We start from the raw sequence: 26,369 nt of genomic DNA on the forward strand, positions 1-26,369 counted from the left end.
CAAATGACCCTTTCACAGGGGTCGCCTAAGACCATCGGAAAACCCATATATAATTACATATTGTTTTTGTGATTAATCGCTATGTTTTAATTATGTTCAATTTGTAACAATGAAAATATATCCTGCATATCAGATATTTACATTATGATTCAGAACAGTAGCAGAATTACAGTAATGAAGTAGCAACGAAAATAATTTTATGGTTGGGGGTCACCACAACATAAGGAACTGTATTAAAGGGTCGCGGCATTAGGAAGGTTGAGAACCACTGGACTAGGTAATGGTGGTTTAGCACCACTGTGATGTTGCTAAAGAAAAGGCGAAGTTTTTAACGTGACCCACACTGAGTTCTATACTACCACCTGCCCTCACCGTCACTCTGTCCTGTGGACCCAGCCCCTGTGGCTTCTGTGGTGTTCCTTGAGCACCATAGGCCTGCACATTCCCAGTTCAGGCGTTTGCACTGTCCGCTCCCCCTGCTGAAAACCCAAACCCTCCCTCACTAATCTGCACTGCTCACCTCTCCCTCCCTCCAGTGTTTTGCTGAGTGTCATCTCACATGAGGCCCCCCAACCTCTACATTTAAAATTAATTATAGAGAACAACTTAGACTGAGGAAAAGGGAAAGACCCAAAGACTGAGAAACAGCGATCAGGTTATCATAAAATAAAATAAAATTAATTTCTCCACAATTTCCTCTGTAGTTTTTTAAAACAGCATTTACCACCATCCAATAGTCAATGTATATGTGTTTGTCTCTTCCCACCCCCATCCCTCCAAAAAGGAATAATATAAGTTTTAAGAAGGCAGGGATCTGTCTATTTTTTATTGAACTGCTACATCTCTACCGGTTAGAATTTTCCATGGCATATGTGCGGTGCTCAACAAATACTTTTTGAGTGAAATGTATGGTAAAAAGTAGGTATCTTGATTCTGTAATGTCCCTCTTAAGTTATTGGCCTATGCATATAATTGTCATGTTAATTAGCTTTAAGAGAAAGTATTTTTATTTATTTCAGGCTTACAATGCATTTCTTACCCCCTGCCCCAAGATGTTGACAGTTTTTATTGAAAATAACCCTGAGGAATACATATGAAAATGATTGGATCAGGGTAAATTTGTTGATATGAGTGCACTGACTAGAGATTGTGTATTCAGTGTTTTAGCTTGAACAGCTGGGAATGGCTTGAACAGTTTGCAATGATGACTGATTTTTTTTACCTGTGCCGAAGACTTAAGATGCCTTTTCAATTTAAATTTTTTTTCCCCTGTGGCCTCGCATGCATTCAGAGCTATGTTGGAAAGGAAGCAGAAGTGTATTGACGGGTAGAGTGGGGTGGGGTGAATTTGCAAAAATGTTTAAGGCTTGGAGAAAAGCACTGAGTGCCTTTGCTGATGTCAACAGACCGGTGTGTGAATCAGATTCAAATCTGCTACCCATTGTATTTGTTCTGGTCAGTATTAATCTGTTTGTAATATGAGGGTCTTTTAAAAATTGTTGTTGAGCTTTGATATATCTAGATTGCCAATCAGTCGTTTAGGCCACTTGTTGTCACTTGCCTTCCACATAAATCCTATTACTGTCTTTTCATTTAGCTGATAGTTAACCCCTTAAAACTTTGATTTTCATTCTTCAACTCTCTTGAGTAAAATATGTATTTGGTATCTCCCATGTATAGCTTTTTGTTCTAAATTCACAGTCAGGGGAGATGTGTGTGTGTAAGTCATAATCCTTATCCATCCTAGAGTCTTATGAGAAGATAAGCATGTTCAGGAGAATCTAATACAAAGGAGCATGTGATGTTATATGAAGTTGGTACACATGCCGGGGATGTTTAAGAAGATTCATTCAACACATAATTAATATGAATGGTTGTTTCTTGCGTCTGTGGGTTCTTAAAAGTCTAGGGGGGTAGCAGTCAATATTTAACAGGGGGGTATAAACTAATATTTAGCAATGGGATGCAAAGCTCCTGAGGGAATACAAGGAGATCAGCTTTGCCCAGGAGGCTTTATGGAGAGGGCTACCTCTGAGAGAGGAAGCCCGTGGAGGCGGAGGCCTTACAATGAGCTTTCAGGTTGAGCTAGATTTTTACTAGTGGAGAAAAGTTGCAAAGAGATTGAACAAAGAGATGAAAATGAGAATGCAGACGACAAACTGTGGAAACAAGTGGTCCATCAAAGCATAGAGCGGAGTAGAGTGTGAATAGAAATTAAAGCTGGGGTGGGAGGCTGGCCCTAGAGCAGGGAAGGCCGTAATTGCTGGGGCAGGCGCCCAGGCTGTGTGTGACCCAGGCTGCCACTGTAAGTTAGGCAATTCGGGTGACCTAGGAACTTTTCATTTCTAGCCACTTTAAGTAAGCCTGCAAAAATTTCTTTTGAGAAAGAGCATTTTCAAAAATTATCATGTCAGATATTAATGCTTACGGTAAAACATATTAGAAAATGGAGAAAAAGTATGAAGAAAAAAATCATCCAAAATTGCACACCCTGACATGACTGACCATTGTTAACATTCATAAGTTTTTCAATTTTTTTCTTTTTTTTCCTGTTTTCCTTTTATCAAAATTAGGATCATAATCCATGTATATACATCTGATTTTTTTTTTCCACTAACAAATTTTGAACATTTCCCTATGGCAAAAGAATTTCTTTTCTTTCTTTCTTTTTAAGATTTTAAATTTATTTGATTTGCATGCGACAGAGATTCAGCTAAACTTTGTTCATTTGGCTAGCAGTATGCTTTTTGTACCTGTAACACTTAGATTCTGATATACAAAATTGTAGTAACATATTGATAATTCAAACTTGAGAGCTAAATAGTACATTCTTTTTACCCTGTGCAGAATAAATTCTACCTTTAAAAAACAGCATTTATAATATTAAAATTCATATTGTCCATATGGTTTTGTGATCAAGTTACTAAAATGTTTTGTCACTGTGAATCATTTGGGTTAGTACAAATATGACAGGATTGTTAAAGGCTGCCTATAAATACATAACACAAAGGCTGATTATTAAAGTGTGGAAAAGGATTATATTAAAATAAGTTTATCTCTCATGTAAGAAATGAACAAATTTTGTAAAATAAAACTGAAAACTTCTTGGTCACAACTGTTAACTACCAGCCTGAGACATAGTTTATTCTTTTATACTTGTCTGAAACTTTTTGTATCACAAAAAATTAACAACGAATCTGAAGAAGATTTATAAAGCTGTAAATATTCCAATATAGCCTCTTCTATGTCAAACATTTAAAATGGCCAGAAGTGAACTATATATTAAACAGAACACAAATAAGACCTTAAATCAATAAATGAAGAAAAGACTGTCTTTAAAAACATAGTATCACATCACAATCATACTATGTAATTTATTTAGCTGTTTTCCTGGTGGTGAGCAGGTCAATTGTATCTACTTTTTTGCTATACTAAATAACTCCCTTCTTCATGGACAATAGTCCACACTTAATTCTACCCTCTTCTAAGCACTTCATATATTAATCCTCATTTAATCCTCACAAGGGGATAAATGTACTTTTCATATCCCTAGTTTATAGATGAGAGAGGTAAAGCAATTTGAACAAGTAATTTAATAAGAAATGATAGAGCCAACCAAATCTTTGTCGGCTTTGGGAAAACTGGGTCAAAAATATATAGACACGAAGGAGATAGTAAAATATATATTATATATTGTATATATATGATATGTATATTATGTAAATATATGTATAATTGTTTTAGAAAAAGGTTTGGCTCTCCCTTTATTCCCACAAAGAGTCTAAACTTCAGATGGGAAATGCGTTTATAGCCTAGTCAGCAAATATCGACTGGTGGCTGTTTTCTCAAGGGTTTTGATATAAGAGCGACGGATTGGCTGGAAGGCACCTCTGAGGATCAGCTTCTCCAGCACCTTAATACTGAGAGTCTGAGACCACTAAGAAGTGTAGTTCTGGGTCCCAGAGCTGTGCTGCTTCATTTTTTAGTGAATTGCATTTTATAATGTTGCTGGGTGGGCTCTGCTTTATTTCTGGAACAGTGGGTTTGATGGAGTCAAGCATCTTCCCTGCACCAGTACCCCCTCCTTAAGTAGCGTCATTGTTTGGCAAATGCAGTGAGTATCAGAGGGTCTATGCAGATCCATTGGAAGAAATAAAACTTGCAGATCTTTGGGTAAAATGAACACTAAAGCTCTTTCTATTCCTACGCCTTCTGAGTCCTTTAGTAGCTTGATTCATAGTTTCCTTGGGTTGTTTGGTTACTCCCCCTTCATAAAACACTCCAGGCCTGTAGGACAGAGGGGACTTATTCCGTTTTCCAAAAATGATTTCTCTGAGAATCCTGCCCATACCATGTGGTCTAAGACAGACTATGGTATGCCTGTAACCATAAACTCCTACCTCTCCGTACCTAACAGCGGCTTGACGCAAAGGAAACGAATCCTGTTTGTGAAGGATTGCTATGGAAAAAACCAGGGTTGGGGGAGGCACCTCGTGCTTCCGTAAGGCTAGCATGAGAGCAGGTAAAGAATTGTGAGGGCATGGACGGCTCGGGGTACATTCTGAGACTCGGGGTACATTCTGAGACTCGGGGCAGTGGCGTGGAGAGGTGTTGAGAGTCAGGGTGTATAAATGGGGAGCCCCCTGAGGGGGCAGTCCAAAGGGCCCATCCATAGGTGAGTGGAGGGCCAGGGGAGAGAGAGAAGGCTCCTGGGACAGTCCTTGGTTTCCCTTATTATTTGGCCCAGGATAGAGACTATTTGTCTATAGTTACAGAACAAAACAGAACGGAATAGAGACTTTGATCCAATGGGAGGATTTCACAATCATTGCTTTTTCTTTCTTTTTCTTGCTGTTTGCTTTTACATAATAACAAATCTGTTTATGTCTGTAAAGGATTACCCTCGGACCCTGCTTCTGGAGCAAAACTCAAACAAGGATTTACTAAATCTTCCAAAAAAGATTAACTCCTAGAGGCCAGGTAAGAAAAACAAACACACTCTAATCCAGGTGCTGGTGGTCATCTAATGTGCAAGGTACAGGGAATGAATGAGCCTTTAAGGGAAGAACCCTCTAGCAGGCAAACCCAAGAGAAATATGGGCTAGGCTAGGTTAATGAAATATGCTCTGGAACAATGGTTCTCAACCTGTGGGTCGCGACCCCTTTGGGGGTTGAACGACCCTTTCACAGGGATCGCCTAAGACCATCGGAAAACACATATATAATTACATATTATTTACAGTAGCAAAATTACAGTGATGAAGTAGCAGCGAAAATAATTTTATGGTTGGAGGTCACCACAACATGAGGAACTGTATTAAAGGGTCGCGGCATTAGGAAGGTTGAGAACCACTGCTCTAGAAACTTTTTTGTTAAACCCTGAGTTGGAAAATGACACTCCATTTGCTTGTGGACTTAACAGGAGAGGGGAATGGGTTCTTTATGTTGACCTGGAAGGCTACTGCCTGGTCCCTCTTTCTCAACACATTGCCCCCCCCAAAACACAGTTCCTGAGATTGACACAGAGTAGAATTGGTATGAAGTTGGGGACATTATTTATCTTGTGAATTGTTTAAGATATTTAAACCTGTAGAGAAGCTTATATTAAGTATTTAACATTCTCAGTGTGACAACAACCAAGTTCTAGTAAATGCCTTTTCTTTCTGCTTTCAGACTGGCTCCCTACAGCTCATCAGCCTGGATGGCTGTGAGCCCAACAATGCCACCTGAAAGGAAGGAGCAGATGTCTGCTTCAAGGCCTGATTCCTCTCGAGACATCATGCAGGACATGTAAAACTAGCTTCAAATTTTCTGATTTCCTCCCTTCAAAATATTCAAAACCAAATCATTAAACAAGGCATTCATCTGTACAATAATGCTTAATTTGGAGATTTACTTGAGGCATTTTTTAATGGGATATTTAATAGTCTTTTTCAAAAACGTTGCTTTGATATTAGAAATGTTTAGTAAAAACAGTCTATGGAGTCTAGCATTACTTACTTACTAGGAAAAGCGTTTTTTACCCAGCTCATTCTACACAATAGTCGTGAAATCCCGTCTGTGATATTTTCTTCTGATAAGCATGAAATTATAAAAAGCAACAACTCTTGCTTTAAGTGCCCATCTGTATACCACGTAGAACTGTCTCCAATACCAGTGCACACAGTTGGTTTTGGGGAAACACTGCAGTGGAACAGGTTACAATAACCTTCCCACCCAGTGGGAAGGATACTCTATGCAGCCTCAAACCATTTATTTATCTCGGACAAGTCAGGCACCAACTTTTCATGTCACCATTGGTTGATAAACTCTGTGGGGAGATGGTCTTGCAGCTATTTTTCTTTGTCGCCTTAGGGGTTAACAAATTCTTTTTGTAGAGTCATTTATACTTAATTCATGCTTCTTAATCTAATGAGTTTTATGTTTTTTTCAACCCAGGGAATTGTAATTAGGAATTAAAAGCCATTTTCCTGTCTAAATTTAAATAGAACCCCAAACTACTCCCTCTTTAATGCAGCAAACACAACATCTGAAACGCTCTGGGTATGTATTTGGGGATCACATCCTAAGTTTTATGCTCAGGGAAGTCAGGTGTATGTCCTGGAACTGACTGAAAACTACTAGGCCATGCATCTGGGGAGGGTGTAGCCCAGGTAAGCCACTCCTCCCTCTCCTTTTTCTGGGAGATTGCTTTCCTCACAGAGATAAGAGGGGCTATGGGAGCTGACTCAGACATCCCAGAACGTGCATTCCCACCGGTGAGGTAACCTCATCTCCTCCCCCCAGATTAAGCTGTAGTTTAAGAATCTACCAAGTTGGATCCACAGCGACAGCCCCACCCCAGGCAGCTTTCCTGAAATGCCTTGGCCCTTTGCTGTCATGGGCCCCACTGGTAAGGGCTAGGAGCCAAGGTTTCTCCCATTTGGCTGCCAGGCTTCTTTGATGGGCAAAGGAACTCGAGGCGTCACTTTCTCTGCCTACCCCCACCCCCACCCCTTATTTAGAGGTAAAACAAACACAAATAAATAAGCGTGTCAGATTTCCGAGTGGGGAATACTTTGTGAAGGAATCCCACTAAGGAATAAATTTCTAGTTCATGCGAGAAAGTAACGGCAAATGCCACTGTAAAACTGGCCCAGTAGACTGAACTTCAGTAGCTAGTATTCTGACCTACACCAGTATATCAGAAATAAATTCTAAATATAGAAGGATTCAGAATTTTATATAGTAATTTTTAGAGATGTTTTTAGTGTTGTGAATTCAAGTGAAGCACACAAGCTTCTACCTTAAATCATAATTTTACTCAAAATTGGTTCCTAGTAGATGCTAAATAGAGGTCAGACTACTAGTTTCTGTGGGGAACATAATGGCCAGGAGGGGGCATGAGGGAGCCAGCTACTGGGCTGTTCAGGTTTTGTGTCTAGATCAGGATGGTTAGGCGGTGTAGCTGTAAGTAAAAATCAAACAAGCCATCGTCAGAATTTGCAGAGTTTATTATATGTAAGATATATTTTCATATAGAAAGCCTTTAAAGACAAAAGACAAAGGAGTTTTAAAAAAAAGACTAGGTTTCATATTCTTAAAACTCATTAGATACAAATTTGAGATTACAGTTACATTGAAAAATGTTATTCTTTCTGAGTAAAACTAATATTGAATTACATGATAAAATTTAAAATGCATTTATTTATTGGTGATTAAAATATACTTAAGCAGAGTAGTACTCTAAGCCAGACAAAGCAAAGGAAAAAAATCTTGTTTAATATATATATTTCTTAAATTCCAGTAATATATTTCTTAAATTCCTGTTAAAATATAATCAATATTAAAGTCAGCAAAATACTATTTTTGACTGACACTTGGATTATTTTATCACTTAACCTGGTTACACAGTGATTTTTTTTTCTGTCAGATGTAACTGACAACCAGTTTAATCTTTAAGATAAATGAAGTGATAACTCACATTGTAGCATCTTGTGGAAAATATTCAAACTACATTTAAAATGCTTGTTTAAAATGGGAACATCTATTATTCCACAAGAAATTGTTTCTGTAAAACTACAGGTTGGCTACGCAATAGTAACTACACTACATCCAACTAAAGGTAGAAGAATTCTGGAGAAAAAAAATACAAAGTCTACTTATAATATGCAATATAAAGGTTACTTTTATAAAGGTATACTTAAAAAGAAAAAAAAAATCTCCCATTTTGGAGAAATCCAAACCTTCCCATAGTTCCCTCCTTAGGCCGTGCTACATAAAGATGACAAACTCAGGTGATGTTATTTAGCTAACATCATTATGATCATGGCTTACGATTAAACTCAATTTGACAACTATATATAGCAGCCCTCGTCTGGATGTCGGTTATAACAATAGATAGTTGCAGTTCCATTAAAGAATACTTGGTGATTACATTTGGTACAAAGCATGAACAAATCATCAACACTCAGGACAGATTGGCACGATGCATGCAGTTCTAGAACTCTTATCTCAAGCCAGTCGTAACTGAGTAAGCCATATCCCCAATCCTGCTTTCCAAATCTTTCCTTGTATTAAAACTGACATTTAAAATGCTTCAAAAAACTTTAAAATGCTCCTTAAAACCTCTTCCAGAATAAGAAAAGTATGCTTTATAAGCCACTTATCTGAATGCATGATGGAAATGAGGCAGGATGGCAGTGCCAGTGCCTGCTGGGAAAACGTGGGGGAGGGGAGGAAGGTGGAGCTGGCCCAGGCTCATGGCACTCATGGCCAGTGGGGGCTCTTGCTGCTGCTGCCCCAGACAGCTGAGCCTATGGGGCAGAGGCTCCCCTGGCCCCAGGGCGAGGGTGCTATTCCCAAAGGCATTTTGGGTAGGAGGAGGGGGCAGCTGCCAGAAGCCCAACAGGGGGGGAATTTCCAGAGAGGCAGGTATTGTGATGTTCACAGCATCTATGGGGAGCTCTCGGGGCAGGTTTACTTTACCAGCGCCACCCTTACCCAGATCAAAACCTGGGTTGAGCCTGTGAGGTGACGGAGGCTCTTGCAGAGGCAATTCCTCCAGCAAATTGAAGTTGCAAAACCCTTTAGTATCTGTTTTGAGCGGCAGGTTTGCAAGTGGGGGATATGAGGTAGCAGTGGTGTACTTGTGATTCTGGAGGGGCTGAGGGGGAGAGCTGGGAGGTGCCATGGGCGGCAGGGGGATCAGGGGCTCTGGCAGCGGTGGTACAGGCTGGCAGGGTGGCTCTATGGGATTGAGGGTGTGCACCTCAGGTGGCAAGCCACTGGCGAGCCCATTCTGCACAGAGGCTCCTAGAGCGTAAGGAGCCAGAGCGGCAGCCTTCAGCTGAAACTGAGGAGAGAGAGAGTGGAAGGCATTCAGGAAATCTCCAGCCTGCAAACTCTCTTTCATCAGCTCCTGTAAGTGTGTCTTCTTGGTATGGCGTGTGAGGTGGTCTTTGCGCCCAAATCTCTGGGCACAAAACTGGCACAGGAAGTCCTTACAGCCTGTGTGGACCACCATGTGGCGCCGCACATCTTTCCGGGTGTAGAATAATCTCTCGCAGTGGTCGCACCGGTGCTTCTTCTGCTTGTTCCCGTGGGGCTTGTCGTCGGCGTGGGATTTGAGGTGGATCAGCAGCACCTCCGTGCTCCTGAGCACCAGGGCACACACCCCACAGGTGAGGTCGCCGCTGTTGGCCTTGTGGAGGGCCAGGTGCCGCTTGTAGCCCAGCATGGTGTGGTACTTCTTCCCACACTGCTCACACACAAAGGACACCTTGTTGGGGTCATGGGTTTGGAGGTGGTTCTTCAGGTGGTCTTTGCGGTTGAACGTCTTCTCACATTGACCACACTGGTGAGACTTCTGGGGCGAGTGGGTAGCCATGTGTCTAGGAGCAGAAGGCAGAATTTCACAATTGACCCAGATTTTTAAGAGCCGGAGAAAGGTAGAGAAACAATATTAAAATGGTAACGGTAGTTTTCTCTAGGTGGTGGTTTAAGAAATCATTTTCAGTTTTAAAGTCCTTTTCTATATTTTCCAGACTCTATACATAAATAAGACTTAATAATAAAAAAAACAGGTGCTGCTAGGGACAGAATGCAATTTTCACACCTGTAAGGAATATGATTGGAGTACACATTTTCCCAGTGTATACAAAGAGATTGCTAAATGCAGACAGGTATTTAAAAATATATGATCATGAAAACTATTTTTCAGGACTGGGTTAAATGGTTGTTCTATACACTGAACCTTCCTGGATTTCCAAAAGTGACTCAATAACCCCCAGTCCCCATTTTAGATTATTGTTTCTAATACAATTCCAGCTCATCTGTATTGATTGAGACAAGTTCAGGACATAAACTAAAAAGTCTATCCTTAACTTCAGAGACAGCATCTAACTGTACCCTGTACCCAGAATGCCAGCCCTAGCAACTGGGCTCTGAACCCCGCTCCTCCCATGAGATCTTCATGCTTATGTCTTCGTCTTCTCCATTTAATACTTTCCTACCAGCTATTCCCCCGCCCCCCGCCCCCGGCCCTGCTGTGTGTGGCCCCTTGTCTCCACTTCCTCAAGGTCCTGGCTAAAGCCCTTCAACCAAGTTCCTGAAGGTCACTGGTGATTTCACTGGCAACATTCATTCACAAGGGCTTTCTCTAGAAGGACCATGGTGCTACTCCTAGCAGCAGTTACAGGTGTTTCTTTAACTGAGCTTCAGGGGAAGCCATAGTCATCCTGGTCAACCTGGAATTTCAAAACGGCTAGTTTATATTTGTATTTCTAAAGCACAAGTTAGGTTTGGAAAACCACAATTCCATTTCTATCATAGTTCGACTGAATTCCTAAAATCTGAAAAGTTAATGCTATAAGGCAGTGGTCCTCAACCTTCTGGCCCTTTAAATACAGTTCCTCATGTTGTGACCCAACCATAAAAGTATTTTCGTTGCTACTTCATAACTGTAATGTTGCTACTGTTATGAATCGTAATGTAAATATCTGATATGCAGGATGGTCTTAGGCGACCCCTGTGAAAGGGTCGTTCGACCCACAGGTTGAGAAGCACTGCTATTAGGGAACCCAGAGTTTGTCATCTTTAAAAAGGTTCATTTTAATAACTGTGTCATACTAAACAGCAAGTCCTGTATGTTAGTATTTCTTACAAGACAGCACCATAAACAACTGGTGGCTGCAAACACAGCCTCAGCTGCGTCAGCTCCCTTTGACAGTTAACTCAGGTGTTTTGTCTTCAGAAGCTAAAGCTTGTCCTACTGACAATTTCAATGCAATTGAGCTTGTTGATTTTGGAATTTCTAACAACTCGTTCTGTGAAAAAAGAATTTCTTTAAAAAACAACACAGTGTAAGTCAGAAGTGTACCCAACCTTCTACCCTACATTGTCCACTCCTGACCCTACTGTAGGAGGAGAACCTGTAAGGGGTCTACAGTAGCTGTTGAGAAACCAGTGGTGGTCCCTACTGGCAGGAAGACTGGAAGCCAGTTCAAAATCCTAAAACTGATCAGAATCTAATTGTCCTTTTCTTAAATATTAAAAAGCAAAAACCTCAAGTCCTCTTCCCGTCTCCCTTAAGAACAGTAGCCTGCTCTGTGCAGGGGCTAGAAAGAAAAGTTGCACCTTCCCTCCAGGACATAAGGGCTCAGAAAACAAAGGGATACAGGTAACAAAGGCAGGTATGAACAGTGCTGATTACAGGAGCCAGTGCAACAGGGCGTTGAGAGTCCTGAAATGATACTGATGTCTGCAATTTCCAGATGTATTTAAAAACATTTGCAGGTTGCAGAAAGGGTTTTTTGAGTCTGTTACCTCTAGAAAATAGCCACGTCCTTATACAAGATATCCACAGATAAAGCAGCAGACATAGATGGGAGAGGGGACTGGCTGACAAACTTGGCACTGAAGCAATTTTCTATTTGGTCCAAAACTAGTGACTTGGACCCCAAGGCTCTGTCCTGGATTTTCCGTTCTTGCATCTCTCTGCTTTTTTTCTCTGTGGAGGATTTCTGTCTGATTAGGTTTCATGTATCAGCCAGGGATACCTGCTCTGGGTTCACATCAAGCCATGTAAAGGCGTATGACACCACCGTTCCCATCTCACCAGCTTCTGTTCCCCTGCATTTCTCACTCTCTCCTCTGCCTGGCATCCTGACTTCCCCTTTTAAAGTATCCCTCGCTTACTCATGCAACAGACTCAGCCCAGGCCATAATCATCTTACGGCTGAAATTACTTTAACAACTTGCTTCCTTCTCTCAACCTCTCTTCGTACCTCACAACCCATGAAACCATACTTGTCCCCTAGTCAGAGCGGTGGGTGGCACCTGGGCCACGTCAGCAGCCTTAGGACCTCAGGGAATGCTGCTCTAACGGGTTTCCCCTGCCTCGCGATCACCTCTCTGTGGCTCTCTCCCTCTCACTGCGTTCAGTTTGCTGTATTGGGACCCATGTCCTCTTTTCTGGTGAAGCAAGTCAGTCATTTTCTCCCTCAACCTCTGCTTATAAAACGGAGCATATGTTGTAACCGAGGGAAATGGGATGGAATGCTGCATTGAGAGAGAGAGAGAGAGAGAGAGAGAGAGAGAAAGAGAGAGAGAGAGAGAGAGAGAGACGCACACACGCCTCGCTTCCTCAACTTACCAGTTTAGACTTGGCGCGTTGCAAAAATTCTTCCATATCGTTGTGAGGTTTGGACCAGGGGTACCCGGAGGGGGGGGGCGTTGGGACACTGAGAGAGAGAGAGAGAGAGAGAGAGAGAGAGAGAGAGAGAGAGAGAGAGAGAGAGAAAGAGAAGCAAAAGCAAACGCTAAGGTACTCTGCTGTCCACCACGTCTCTGTTCCTTTCTCAGCCGTTACTCAGGCCAGAGGCAAGGCGTGGGGTGGCTGTGGCAGTGGCCGGGCAGGCGGTTCTTGCACAAAGGACACTGCTTCCCCTCTCCCCCTCACCTCACCCGGCACTGAACAAGCGGGGCTGCCCTTGTTCAGAACTACCACCTCCTAAATGTGGCGAAGACATCCCTTCAGCGCAGTTGACCACAATCATCCCACCTAATTCCTGTCATTCCCATAAGCCGTGAGCGCCGCTGTCCCTTCGGTGACAGTGCCCTCCTGGTGGCTAGCTGAGCAGGCGCTGCTTTGCGCTCAAGCGGGGATCCTGACTGTGGACACACGAGAAGCCTGTTGCAAAACAGGAAGCCTTTGCAACGAAATAGGTGCATACAGTAAGGCACTCAGTACTCACATGTACGGCAACGAGAGAGTGGCCTAGGTACTGAGCACATTTGAATTTTTTAAAACTTAAGCATTTATAACCTCATTTTAAAAATCAGCTTATTATATTACATGATCTATAACAGCTGTATTCTTAAGGGCCAGGAACATCATATCCTTTTTTTAAAACTCTTCCAAGATTTACTAATAATGTGGTCCTTGTTTATACCACCCAGATGTAAATCCTCTCTTGCTAAATTTTGACCATCACTTATGTGCTCAAATGCAAGTAGTCTGAAAGTTGAAGCTTTCAAGTTCGTTTCATGAAGATTAATGGCACATGTATGTCCCTTACCCAGGTATCAGAAGAAGCATGCGTCTGTGTGCATGCTACCTGCATTGCTCTGAGGGAGCCGTGCGCACAGCAGTCACTGTTAACCAGACTGCCATGTATATTCTGTCTTCTCTATGATATAAGAATCCTTTGGAGGCAGACGCTACATCTCCGATATCCAATCTCCTCCTGGACGTCCCTAAGAAATAACTTAGACTAAATGTACTTTTTTTTATGGCATCTGCTGAAACAGTGGTTTCTATCCTTTGCGATATCATGGGTATCTTTGAAAATCTGATTAGTGCACACACTCACCATCTGTATACCCCGCACATTTCCAGAGCTTATTAGGGTGCCTTTTAGACCCGAGTGGAGAAACTTCTCCAAAGCCTTACACTCAGAGGTGTTCCCTCCTCTGCACCCTCACTGTCCGGACCTGGACAAGCCCTCCATATGCCACACCTGGACTATTACAACAGATTTCAAATCCGTCTACTTGCCTCTTTTCTATTCTCCAAATGGCTACCAGAACCATCGTTCCAGTGTCCTAACCAAATCATGCTCTTCACCGCTTAGACTCGTTAGAATAACGCAAATCCTCTCCAACAGTGGACAGGCCTGCTGGCAGCTGCTTCCTTGCCTCCATTGCGAGCCTCACCCTTTCCTCCTCCAACCCCACCCTCTGGGGAGGTTCTGGGAGCTTTAAGGCCAAGGCTTAGGGCTTCCCCAGAACCTCCTCGCTGTCCACCTCCTGTTTGTTCTTCAGGCCACAGCTGAGGACTGCACCTTCCTGAGAAGCCTTCCAGCTCGCCCCAGGAGGGGAGAACATCCTCCACCTGCACAGCTGTCAAAGCGCTCAGGCTGCATTTTAATCCAAGGAGTCTGTGTGTACAACACTCTTCTCAGCCCCAGTCGACTAATCTTTCTGTTCTTAGATGGGGCCTATTACTGGAGGAGCACAAGTCACACTTGTTGACAGAATGACAGGGCACAGCAAAACTGTCACATGAAACTACAGTCACACCAGAGACACGGCTTCAAGGCTGAAGTGCGCCACATTCTGCGTCCCTTTCCCGTGCAATGTTGGTCTGAGGACTGGCAAAGCCATGTAAAGGCATAAGTAAAAGCACATACCTTGTCTAAAGCCTCTCACCTCATTAGTTTATATCTGGAAACAAAAGCTTTGCCACACTCTGGGTGCAAGCACTTGAAAGGCCGCTCCTTGGAGTGAGTGAAACTGTGGATAGTGAACTTCTCCAGGGTGAGGAACGTCTGGCCACAGACCTGGCAGAGGTAGGCAGCCATGGGTTTTGCTTCTCACACCTTCCTTTTCAGATGCGCTGACCAAATGCTGTACCAGTGAAGCACAAAAGAAAGGTTGGTCCTGAGCCCATGAGCAGAGCTCCCCTCCCCCCCAAACTCCAGGCCAGGACAAAGGCGGCGTCCTGGGCTTGGTTCTACTCAGACCTGGGTCTCAGGAGCCACTAGCTCTGCTTCCTGCTGTCCCACAGCCTAGTGTGTGTGCAGTCTCAGGCTCAGAGGAGAGAGTCTGGGCACAGATGAGATTCCACGAGTAGAAAGGTAATCTGCAGGCTGTCTGTGGAGAGAAGAGAAACCGTTTTCTTGCATTAGCTATTGGAAAACAATGCTTCCCCACTCCCACCCCACCCCACCAGTTCAGAATCAAACTACTGATGCAGCACGATGCCCTGTCCTCCCAGGGCCTCTAAGAGATGCTTCTCTGGGGTGGCGAGCAGTCGAGCACAGTGTTTTGCTGGTGGGTGAAGCACTTTCCTTTGTGAGGGAGATGGCTCTTTCTATAGACCCGGTATTATCTACAGTGGGGCCTTGACTTACGAGTTTAATTCATTCTGAGACCGAGCTTGTTGAGGAGCTCGTTAAGGAGCTCGTTAACTCAAATTACTCTATCAGCTCAATGCAAAAAATCGGTGGAGAGACAGCTGGTATCTCAAAAACTCGTTAGTTGGGACACTCGTAAGTCAAGGCCCCACTGTACTCCCAACCATGATTTCTGGTCAGTGTGAGGCTCAGCTGACCAATTGAAAAAAAATGGTGTTGGAGTGTTTTACTGGTACAGAAACAAGGTCATCCTGCTTATTCAGACTGTGGGCTCTGTTCCTCTCCCCTCACTGTCAGCATAGCATATGTTGTTGATCACACCTGTTTAAACTTCGAGGGGATGAGACGAAATCATTTGTATGCATCCAAGTTCATTTGCTTATAAGGTTACCGTGCTAAAGGACTCGACTCTCGGATGGAAACAAGATGTGAATACAGCGAGTTCAAGTCACTGGTGAGCCTCTGGAGCCGGGACACACTGTTCCCAGGAAACAACACTGAGGATGGTTTGGGGGAAAGCGTGGGCTGCACTGAAATGTGTAGACACCATCCTCTCGTAAGCTGTTTCTACTAGTCTCTCCCCCTTTTGTTTACGGGGGCCTTTCCTCATTCCCCAGCCTCATCCCGTTGGTCAGCCACTTCCAGGAGAACCCAAATGATTACCACCCTTCCAACCCAAGCAAAGCACCAAAACCAGGCTCTTCTTTTCCTACCAACTGGTCATCTGAGGAGCCCAAGAGCCTGAGACAGTGCCACAAACAACATAGTACAACTCTGGCTACCCAGAGTCCTGGAGAGTAATTCTGGGGAGGTGGTGGGCGGCGGGCAGGGGGGAGCAGAGGGGAGACACTAACCCCTCAAGTGCCAATTAGCTATATGCTGGCATTAAACACCAGAGGAACTTTTGTACACAGGCCTGCGCTTTCTGTACTTTGTCAAGTAAGCAGAGCACTCATGGCCAATTGACCAATCACTGCAGGTCTTCCAGGAGTCTGTGTCCTGCAGCCATTCATTCACTGCCAAGTCTTTAGAGTTGCTCTGTATTATAGAAAGTTCATCTTTACCTTTTCAGTTACTTTCTGATAGGAAAGCTGGAGTCTCTAACTAGATGACATTTTATTGTAACAGTTTGAGCTTCTTTAACTAGATCAGCCCACAGCACATGTTCCCAGGCAAAACATACGTTCCTTTTCTAGTGGCCCAAATCGCGGCAAACTCCTGTGTTCCTCATCCACTAGCTCAGATGTTTAGTGTCTGGACCGAGTTCACAGGAGCCGGCACCCGGCTGACACCCTCCCACCCCGCCACACCTGCTGGGAACCCTCAGGACTGACACGCACACTCTGAATCAGAGCTTCGGCACTGAGCCAAAGCCGGCATCTTGGCACCAAATCTTCTGAGGGCAGCTCGCATACACCTTGCTCCTCTGCGACTCAGTGTGGTGACTTGCACTGAACCCCTGTCCAAATCCATCTCCCCAACTCCCTGTTCCCTCACAGTAACCCAGTTCATGCCTGAGGCCCTGCTTTGAGGCGTCCCCAACAACCCTGGCCACAAAGTAATTCCTTCCAGGAATCCTACCCTGTGTGGCCGAGTTCTCGCTGCCAGGTCTCATGATGCGTCTACTTTTCCAGCCTAAGTCTGGCTCACACACTGGCCCAGCTATAAAAGGCAGAGAGCTGAAATATGCTCAACTCATTCACTCGAAACTGCTCTGGGTTCTTCCCAAGTCTGTCAAAAAGATTAAAATGTGCACACAATACGAAGTGTGAAGTTCATCTTAGCTGAACCCAAAGTAGCACTAGTCACCCAGAAGGAGCTGGTTTGGGGTGAGGATTTCATAATTCTCTCGCCTACCAATCTCCTGCATATACACACTTTCTTCAGCTTCTCCCCAACTCTAGCTTTATGAAAGATGCCCAGCATGTCCAATAGAACTCTCTGTGATGATGGGAAAGTCACATATATGATGACTACTGAACACTCAAAATGTGACACTGAGAAACGGAAATGTTTAGTTAAGGAGCCACGTGAGGCTGACAGCTGATGGACTGGGCAGCACAGGCTGGCTCTTAGCTTCACCGTTAAAGAGATGACCCTCCGGTGTTCCCCTAAAGCAAAGGAGGAGTTCATGTAGATCTAGTCACGTACTTTACAAATACAGCAGGAAGATTCCCCATTCAGATTCCAGCTAAGCCACCTGTTAGCTGTGTCCTGAGTTTCAGGTCCCTCATTTGTGATAGCCCCCTGATGCATGGGCTGCTGGGAACAGCCAACTAAAATAAGATGGCTCTGCAAGCACGCTGTGGTCTAAGAACACACTGTACAAATCTATGGGATCCGTGAAGAAACCATCAGCTGGCGTATGGTTCTAACCACCCAGCTATGGATATAATGGGAAAAAGCCATGTTCTCTTCCTACGTATAATTCACCATCCATTATTCCTACTTGGGGGGCTGGTAGTCTGAATAACACATTTTCTACGCATATAGAAAGGACATATGAGGGTGCAAGTAAAAATTAGCCTGCATTCTTTTGTTTCGCAAAAGATAGCAAGGTTGACTGACTGCTTACCAACATATCAAGAATACAAATGAAAATATTTTTCTTCAATTAAAAATAAAAAGGTGTCTGCCCTTTGGCATTAATCAAGTTTTCCCAGATCTAATCTCCAGCCACTTCCCTAGATTCAGAAGTCCAACAGTCATGGACATCATTACCTGCATTCCTCTTGGGCCTTCAAAGATGGTAAGTACATAATCAGGAAGTTTCAGACATGGCCACATTTTATTTAAAAGTGAGGCATTTCCTCCAACTCTCTCCCCCATTGAACTCCCTCCCAAAGAACTAGAAAATGTTAAGCCAGTTAAACGTTTTTATCCTTATTTAACTTATCTCATTCCCAAGACGCTTATCTTTCTGAGTTTTAGATCTCTGTGTTAAATACACCTAGCCCCGCGATAGGTGAAAAGTTAGTCCTCAGATGTTGAACTGGATTAATTATATGATAGTAAACATTCTTTAATTTCTTCAGGAAATTATTTTTTGAGGTTGAATTCAAATTCACAAATAGTTATTTCATTCACTGTAGCTGTGTATTTCATTAAATATGGACCTTCAAATATAAATATTTGCACGGTTTTCATGATATAATCACAAACGTCTATAAAAATAATCTTTCCCAACAGACTATAAATTCACTGTGGCCAAGGATCAAAGCTCAGCTATTTTTAAAAAATAAACCTTGAAGATAACACAACATATCCCATCACCACATACTTGACCAGAGCTCTCTGGCTGTTGCTGATTCCAGTCTTTGGTTGAAACCTGATGCGCTTTATGGTCACATCCTTAAAACAGACTTGTGAGTATCTTTCTATTACCTGGCAAACGCCCAACAATCCTGACAGAGAACGACAAAGGGAGGGTCTTGACCATAATTAGTCTGTTCTGAGACTCAACGCACAGATTGCCTGTGAGTCTTCGGTATGGTAATATTTCAACACCTGTCACCATAGAAAGATAGTAAGTCTTCCTCCCAAACATCTCAGGACATAATTTCCAATCCCTTGATTCTAAAAATACGGAGTGATACAGATCTGCCTGTATGCCAAAGAAGGCTTGTGCCATCTGCTTCATTCTGTTCATGCTGATTATTTTAGGGATGAGAGAGGATCAGATTGGAATAAGAATATATATATATCAATAGCAAGGAAGGCCTGTGTTCCCCGAGGGCTCATGGTATACAGCAGAGGGAGAGGTCAGAGCACAACTGTAGCTCCGGGGCGTCCCCAGTCATCCCATGGGGGGCAAATGTTTTACAACAATCTCAAAATAAACCATGACTTCTGGCTTCTATTTCCATTGTCCCCACTGACACAATGCAAGGCCTGTTTCTGAGAGGAAACGGAATTGCCATTTTTAGTCTTCCAACTTGAATAGTCTAAGCTTTTTTTTTTTTAATGCCATTCACCAACCATTCCTTGTAGATAAGAAAGTTCTACTCCAAACGTTTCCCTCTTTCATACTCCCCAAACCAGGATTGTTTTATATCAATGTGGACAGGCCCATTTAAAAAAGGGCCTCTAATAAGCTTCTGGTTTTTTTCTTAAACAAGAAGCATTGGCTTAGATGGAAAAAGAGACCATCCCTCTTTGTGCTATCAATTCAGTTTCACTCTTCACGAAGTCACTGATACTATTTCCTAAACCATGGGACACAGATTTTGTGTCTCAGTCACTGCATTTTTTTAGGTTAATAATAAAGATTCTGTCCTGGCCAGGCGGCTCAGTTGGTTGGAGCATTGTTCTGTCCACTAAGGGGTCACGGGTTCCCTGGGTAGGCAAGTTGAGAGGCAGCCGATCGATGTTTCTCTCTCACATCGATGTTTCCCTCTCTCTCCCTCTCCCTTTCTCTCTCTAGAATCAATAATAGTATGTCCTCAGGTGAGGTTTTAAAAAAAAGTTTCTATAATATTCTTTTGAAATTCAAGCAGTCAACCAGTTGTACAAATGTCCTATCAAACATGGATAGAAGTGATAATCTAACAGATCTTATCATGTAAGATAGGCCCACCTTCCCTCAAAATCAAAGGGTTCATTTGTCAGCATCTTTAAAAATATTTTTTATAGATTATTCTCCAATAAAGCACTAAGACATTATCATTAAAATCCCCTAACACATGAGCTGACACATCGTTTGGAAGAAGGCTCTTGCCTGGGATAAGCCCTTAAGCTGGATCCATAAGGCCTATGGCCCTGCTGTCTGCAGACCTCTCTCCCACAGTGGCCCAAAGGCAACCAAGGCCGAAGATTAACCCACTTGCTATTTCTTCAATGTGCCCCTTTCTCTCATGCTTCTCTGCTTTCCGCGCTATGCCCCATCCAGGAATCCCCTGCCACTCCTTGTCCACATGTCAAACTCTTCCCCTTCCTGGTCACTCCCCAGCAGAGGAATGAGCTCCTTTTCCATGTGGTGAGAGAGTGAAACTGGGAGATCACTGAGGAAGTGACAGTAATCAGGTGAGACGCCAGTGGTTGTGGTGAACATAAAATGAGATCACTAAAACCACAGAGAAATTAGAAAGAGAAAAACGGGTTTGGCGAGCCCTGCCTTCACCAAAGGCCCTTCTATGTTCCCTCCAGAATTATTTATTCAACCGAAACAACATGCCCTCATTTGTGCCTGTTGGTGGGAACACCTACCGACTCCACCCCTCTATTTTGCCCTGGGGGACACTGCCCCACACTTCACCACCTCTGTCCCTCCACAGCCTGCAACCTTGAGAGGCTTACTTTGGTTAACTAACCCAGGGCTACGCTCTTATTTTCTTAGAAATGAGGCCTAAAATAAGCAAGAACTGAAATGAATTATTTATCTACTATTCAGAGAGAAAATTAATAAGGAAGCTGTCTTGTTGATTACAGCACAGCTTCAGAACATCAGATATATGCATTAAACTTGGAAAACTGAAAAAGCACAGAGTACCTTCCACAGATGTGAGTAACATCTGTGAGTCAAGATGGCCAACAGAATAAAAGTGAGCAGGTCATGGAAAGCCATGAAGCAACCTGACTTACCCTCAGAAGCCATCATAAGTCTCGGAAATTTGGGCATTGGAAGTGGGGGTGAAAGTGGGCATGAAAGTAGAGTGAGAGGCATGAAAGTCTGGTAGTGAAGCCTCAGCCCCAAGGGAGGGCACGGGATGGGGGTGCAAGGCTGAAATGGAATGATTAAGTGGAGTGGACACTGGCAACCAGGACCTCACCCTCCATGGCAGGCGCCTGAAGGAGTCTTCTCTGGGGAAGCCCAAGAGGAAAGAGCTAACATCAAGGACAGATGACAGTCCCAGGGTTTACCTACATCACCTAAAGCAAAGCCCTCATTGACAAGCCCTGTCTAAATATACAAAGCTTCCATGGCTTTTAGTGGTTCCACTCTCAAATCAGTAGGCAACAGAGGATCACCAGAAAGCAGAAGAAAAGGTGACACAAAACAAATACAAAAAAGCAGGCTGGAGAGAGAGGGAAAGACCCATCACAAAGGGACAGTGATATAGGGCTCCATCCCACTAGAAGAAGGTAGGCTTTCTGTTGTAATATGTTAGTAGATGAATAGCCTATTTAGTAAAGGCTAGCCACTAACTCTGAATTTACGTGGAGGCGGAGTGAGGCAGGTGGGGAGAGAAGAGATAGAAGAGAATGCCAACAAAACACTGTCTCAATGGGAATGAGAACAACGGGAAAGGCCTGAGCTCAGAACTCTAAGCCTCAAAGAACCAGAAGACAGAGGAGCCAAATCACAAGGGGCAAGGATGAGCCAATACTGACGACCAGGGGGCCAGGCAACGGGAATCCATTCCAAGCAACAGACTTGTCAGATTCTACTTTTTAACAGTAACTCTAGCAGGGCTGTGTAAGATATACTGGAGTGGTGGGACCAGGGGTAGGGAAACCACTTTGGCTTCTGCCACCTCTCAGAAGAGATAACTGTGGCCCAAAAAGGAAGAGAGAGCAGGCTGAAAGGACACTTTGTAAACAGAATAGTTAGATAGGACTTAGGTTAGGCTAGCGAAAAGAGGTGACAGGATTGTCAGACAAGGAAGGAAGGATGAGCACCAGGAGAAAAATCCAGCAAAGCGCTGGAGGTCCAAGTTCAGTTTCTGATATGTTGAGCTTAATGATGCCTATGATCCAGGCCAACAAGGAGACCTACAGCAGGAAGGAGGAGCTGAGATGCTCTTCTGGCCAAATAGAGCAAAGGACACTCTGACCCTCTCTGGATTCTGGGGAGTAGGACCATTGTGAATCTTGTTTCTATAAGTGACTGTATACATTACTGAGCTCTCCATGGGTGGCCTCAGACGCTGTGAGTAAGCTCACATGATCAACCCAGAGTGGTTTGGGAAAGTGGGTTGTCCTGGGGGCGAGGAGGGGTTTGTTTTCTTTGTGGCAGGCTGCAGCTAGACCGAGCTGCCTGAGGCTATCTGCTCTGCACCGTGGAGCAGGGTGGAAGTAGGCTTGTGGGGACATGTTATTCTCAGAGACTCCAAGGACAGAGGACTTCTGCCTCCAAATTCCCCAGTTCCTCTTGGGTAGGACGGTGTAATGACAAGTCAATGGTGATAAAAATAAGCAAAATGAGAATTAAGTTTGCATTTAAAAAAAAAACGTAATAAGATGTTCCCACATCATTTCTAACTAGCGATAGTATACAGCAAGACCCTAGAAGCTCAAAATCCCTGTTTGGTTGCCCACTCTTCTGAAGGAAGGTCGGCTTTTTACAGGTGGGAGCCTTTCTTTGTTATAAGATGTTGAGCGGATTGAAAATAATGCGTAACCTATTTAATAGTCAAGGTGAGGATGGTGGGAAGGACAGAGGTAGAAGCAGGCAGACAATGCCAACAGAACTATCTCAGCTGGAATGAAGGAAGCCCTAAGAGGCAATGGAAGAGGCAGAAGCCCAGGAAATGAGCCTCAAAGAGCCCCAGCAGACGAAGAGAAGCCCCACTACCAAGGCGAAAGGATGCCTGAGTCAGGACCTTCAGCGCAAGCGTGCTTTACTGGAAGAGGTCTGTAAGCACGCAGCCTTCCCTCCCGCAGAGAGTGAGGCAGGCGGCTGCACAGGGTCTGCACAGCTGGGCGTCCCCGGACAGGCCGAGTGCTTCCACAGAATGGGTCGTTCGGTTCAACATAACCCACCCAGCAGGAAGGAGGGAAGCATGTTTACAGATTCTTTTTTTTTCTTCAAATTATCAGAAAGTTTATTTAGAAAGTTACAAAGGTAGAAGTGAGCTGTAGAAGAAATGGGCTCCAGAAACACGTTACAGCAAAAGAAGGGCCCTTGGAACTTAGGCGAGTCCACGCAAATAGAATATCTGAGCAGGCGTGCTTGGGGAGGGGGCGGGGAGAGAGAGCAGGAGCCTTCTTCCAGATTCTTCAATCTTCCACAGGCTACCTCTCCCCACCACATACAATGTATTTTTCAATATAAACATTTAAGAAGGAATATCAAATGTCTACCAACAAGCAAGCTCGGTGTGTGTGTGCTGCCCAAGCAGCCCGGGACTGGTGCTGCTGAAATGGAGCGGGCGCTGCTGTAAGAAGACCATAAATGAACTCTGGGTAGCACGGTGGGGGTGAGGGGCAGAGAGCCTTCCCCAAACCCAGACAAGAGCCTTGGGAATTAGGAGAAGATTTTCTAGTCATTAAAGTCAGTGATGGGGACTATTCCTTTGTGACAGCTGAAAATAGCCCCCTCCTCCCCCTACAAACCCTCAGCCACCGGCCTGCAGGCCCTTTTAGGGGAGGCCTCTATAGCTGACAGCCCTGCTCTCTATTCCTGGGACTTTCAGAGCAGGGCACTGAGGAACCAAAACTACCTAATTAGCAGCAGGGCTATTGTCCAAATACGGTTAGCATTCTGGGGGAAAGAAAAGCCTGGTCCTTCCCAGGAAGTGTGTGAGGGTAAAGGCGCAACTGAGAAAAGAAACAAGAAAAGCAGACTAGTCACATCGGTGACGGGAAGCCAGATTCATGAGTCAGACATCCCTCGAAGGAAACTTGAAAGCTATGCGATCTGGGAAGGGTGCTCACGAGAGGTGGACTGTTTGATCCTAAAGCAACAGTGCCGCTAAACCAGCGGTTCTCAACCTGTGGGCCACGACTCTTTGGGGATTGAACAACCCTTTCACAGGGGTCGCCTAAGACCATCAGAAAACACATATATAATTACATATTGTTTTTTGTGATTAATCACTATGCTTTAATTATGTTCAATTTGTAATAATGAAATTGGGGGTCACCACAACATGAGGAACTGTATTAAAGGGCCGCGGCATTAGGAAGGTCGAGAACCACTGCGAAACAAATAAAAAGGCATGAAAGAGCAGAGAAAACTGGTCAGCAAAGTATCTCTGGGGGTGGAGTTAGAGATACCTTCTCTTTGTTTTTCCTTTTTGATTATCTGTACTTTCTAAATTTTAAAACCAGTACTTAAGCTCATTAGGAGTTTATCAGGTGGACAAAAGGGAGGCATGCATTTCGGGCAGACAGTAGAACATAAAAAAACAGAGACACAAAGCAGCACAGGGCAGCAGGGATCCCGGGGTTCAGTCTGGCTGGACGGCAGGTGCGAGTGTGAAGGGGAGGCTGGAGAAGGGGCTGTGCCCGAACACAAAGGGGCCGCACACCAGGAGAGGAATATGGGGTTACTCTATTGGGAACTGGGAGCAGGGAAAGTGATGACGGTTCATCAACAGATAGCTTTACACGAGAAAACAGCTCCTCCCCCTCCTTACCCCAGGGCACAGCCCAGTGAAAAGTACTGTTCTGAAACTCTAAACGGTCTTTTTTGACAAGATGAGCCTGAGACCAAATCTGATTACCCAAATGGACACAAATGTAACTAGCAATTTTAAATGACAACTTAACACTATGGCTTCTCAAGCTTATGCAGTGGATGGGCATCCAGAACTCACTTTCCTATCAACTCTGTACAGAGTAAGAAAGAGTGGGGCTGCTGCCCGGCAGGCTCTAGCCTCCTGTGGAAGCTTGCTCCTTAGACACAAAGCTGCACTGAGAGTTTTCTCTTTGTCTTCCCATGTCACGTCTGTACGTTCAAATGATGCAAACCGTTCATCCAGAAATAATTCCAAATATGAAAAGGTTTACATTTAGGATATAAATGTAAATATTTATCCTTTAGGATGACCCCCGTTTTTCATTTTTTCTTTTGAAGATGGTAAACATGTCATCGGGTTTCCATCTTCAAAGGAAATGACACTAGAGGGACAAGGCTGGTTTTCCAAGGTCCTGTTCTGGCTGCTCTGAAAGGGGAGAGGAATGCCCAGGAAATGGGGGAGAAAGCTTAAAATGCGGGACACTGGCGCGAGAGCCTCCTCTCCTTTTCACCTGAGGTCTTTTCTCTCCCCCAGTCACAGCTCTGGGTCCTTTGTTTGTTTAACAAACCATTACAATTATACCCAGTTCAATGGGAGGAATGCATACTCTCTGAGTAGCTGTCTCCTAATCCACATGTGTGGTCCATCCCACAGCCCATAGCAGGCGGCTTCAATGTGCCCTTCTATGCTCCAGTCGCCCTGGAGGCTGGGGACCCTGCTCACAATAAGCCCCAATTTCCCGTGGCCGCATGCTTGCTGCTCCTTCCCAGTAGCCTATAGAGATGCTTCAAGTTGGGCTTCCTTTCCTGCTCCCCGAGCGACTACACAGTCCGTCCAGCTTGAGCTTGTCCCACTCTGCGCCTGTGTCTCCTGCCCAGTGTGTTAGCTGCCCCTTACCTGTCCTCAGCCCACAGACCCACCACCAACTACTGGGCAGACACACTCCAGGATCCTACTGGTCATCATGCCCAGTCTTCTAATGTCAATCACATGGGAACAGAAGATACAAAGGCAGGATTCCCTGAGCCCGCCTCAGTAGAACTGCTAGTGCCTTTCTTGGCTGCTAGTAGATACACTGGCATGTTGGAATGGATTTCAATTTCTTGGCCAATAAATCAAAATATTATTTAGTAAGAACATTATATTTCAAAGGGAACCTAAATAATATTTAGTAAAATAACTCAGTTGAGCTCATAAAGCCCTCTCGTGCTATTCTGTCTAAGAATTTCCATCAGCCAGCCCTGTGAGAGAGGCAGAAAGTCACGTTCATCCCCATCTAACAGATGAGGAAACTGAGGTTCAGAGACTGAAGTTCTTTACCCACAGGCACCGGTGATTATGATTCTGGAGTCCTAGCAATACTGGGATTCGGCCAGCATCTTCCTCCGGCTTATCAGTCAACATCTTCCACAAAAGGGAGGGCAACCTTTACACATCCCCTCATGTGCACAAGTTAGGATGTAGACGGGGCAGCCCTAAAGCTTCGGCACTGACAGGGCTACCAGCAGAAACGCCATGGATCTGCAGGTGCTACGGGGAATGTGTGTGTGTGTGTGTGTGTGTGTGTGTG

At 44.2% G+C, this 26,369-nt stretch overlaps 2 protein-coding genes across 9 annotated transcripts in view; one reads left to right on the forward strand and one right to left on the reverse strand.

Annotated features, from left to right (window-relative positions):
- Nucleotides 1–5,817, forward strand: part of ZC2HC1B (zinc finger, C2HC-type containing 1B) — a 39,071-nt gene extending 33,254 nt beyond the window's left edge. The window contains exons 7-8 of the mRNA XM_006755411.2: nucleotides 4,896–4,980; nucleotides 5,674–5,817. Coding sequence (XP_006755474.1) covers nucleotides 4,896–4,966 — 71 coding nt within the window. The 3' untranslated portion in view covers nucleotides 4,967–4,980; nucleotides 5,674–5,817. The remainder of the gene's footprint in view (nucleotides 1–4,895; nucleotides 4,981–5,673) is intronic.
- A 1,943-nt stretch (nucleotides 5,818–7,760) lies between these two features.
- Nucleotides 7,761–26,369, reverse strand: part of PLAGL1 (PLAG1 like zinc finger 1) — a 50,255-nt gene continuing 31,646 nt past the window's right edge. For all 8 annotated transcript variants that reach the window (XM_015558517.1, XM_006755397.2, XM_015558514.1 and 5 more), the window contains 3 exons: nucleotides 15,006–15,135; nucleotides 14,692–14,889; nucleotides 7,761–9,872 (listed from right to left, as the gene is read on the reverse strand). In XM_015558517.1, the coding sequence (XP_015414003.1) occupies nucleotides 8,645–9,872; nucleotides 14,692–14,843 (1,380 nt within the window). In that variant the 5' untranslated portion in view covers nucleotides 14,844–14,889; nucleotides 15,006–15,135 and the 3' untranslated portion in view covers nucleotides 7,761–8,644. The remainder of the gene's footprint in view (nucleotides 9,873–14,691; nucleotides 14,890–15,005; nucleotides 15,136–26,369) is intronic.

The sequence above is a fragment of the Myotis davidii genome, unplaced genomic scaffold, assembly GCF_000327345.1.
Source record: "Myotis davidii unplaced genomic scaffold, ASM32734v1 scaffold292, whole genome shotgun sequence".
Taxonomy (NCBI): Eukaryota; Metazoa; Chordata; class Mammalia; order Chiroptera; family Vespertilionidae; genus Myotis; species Myotis davidii.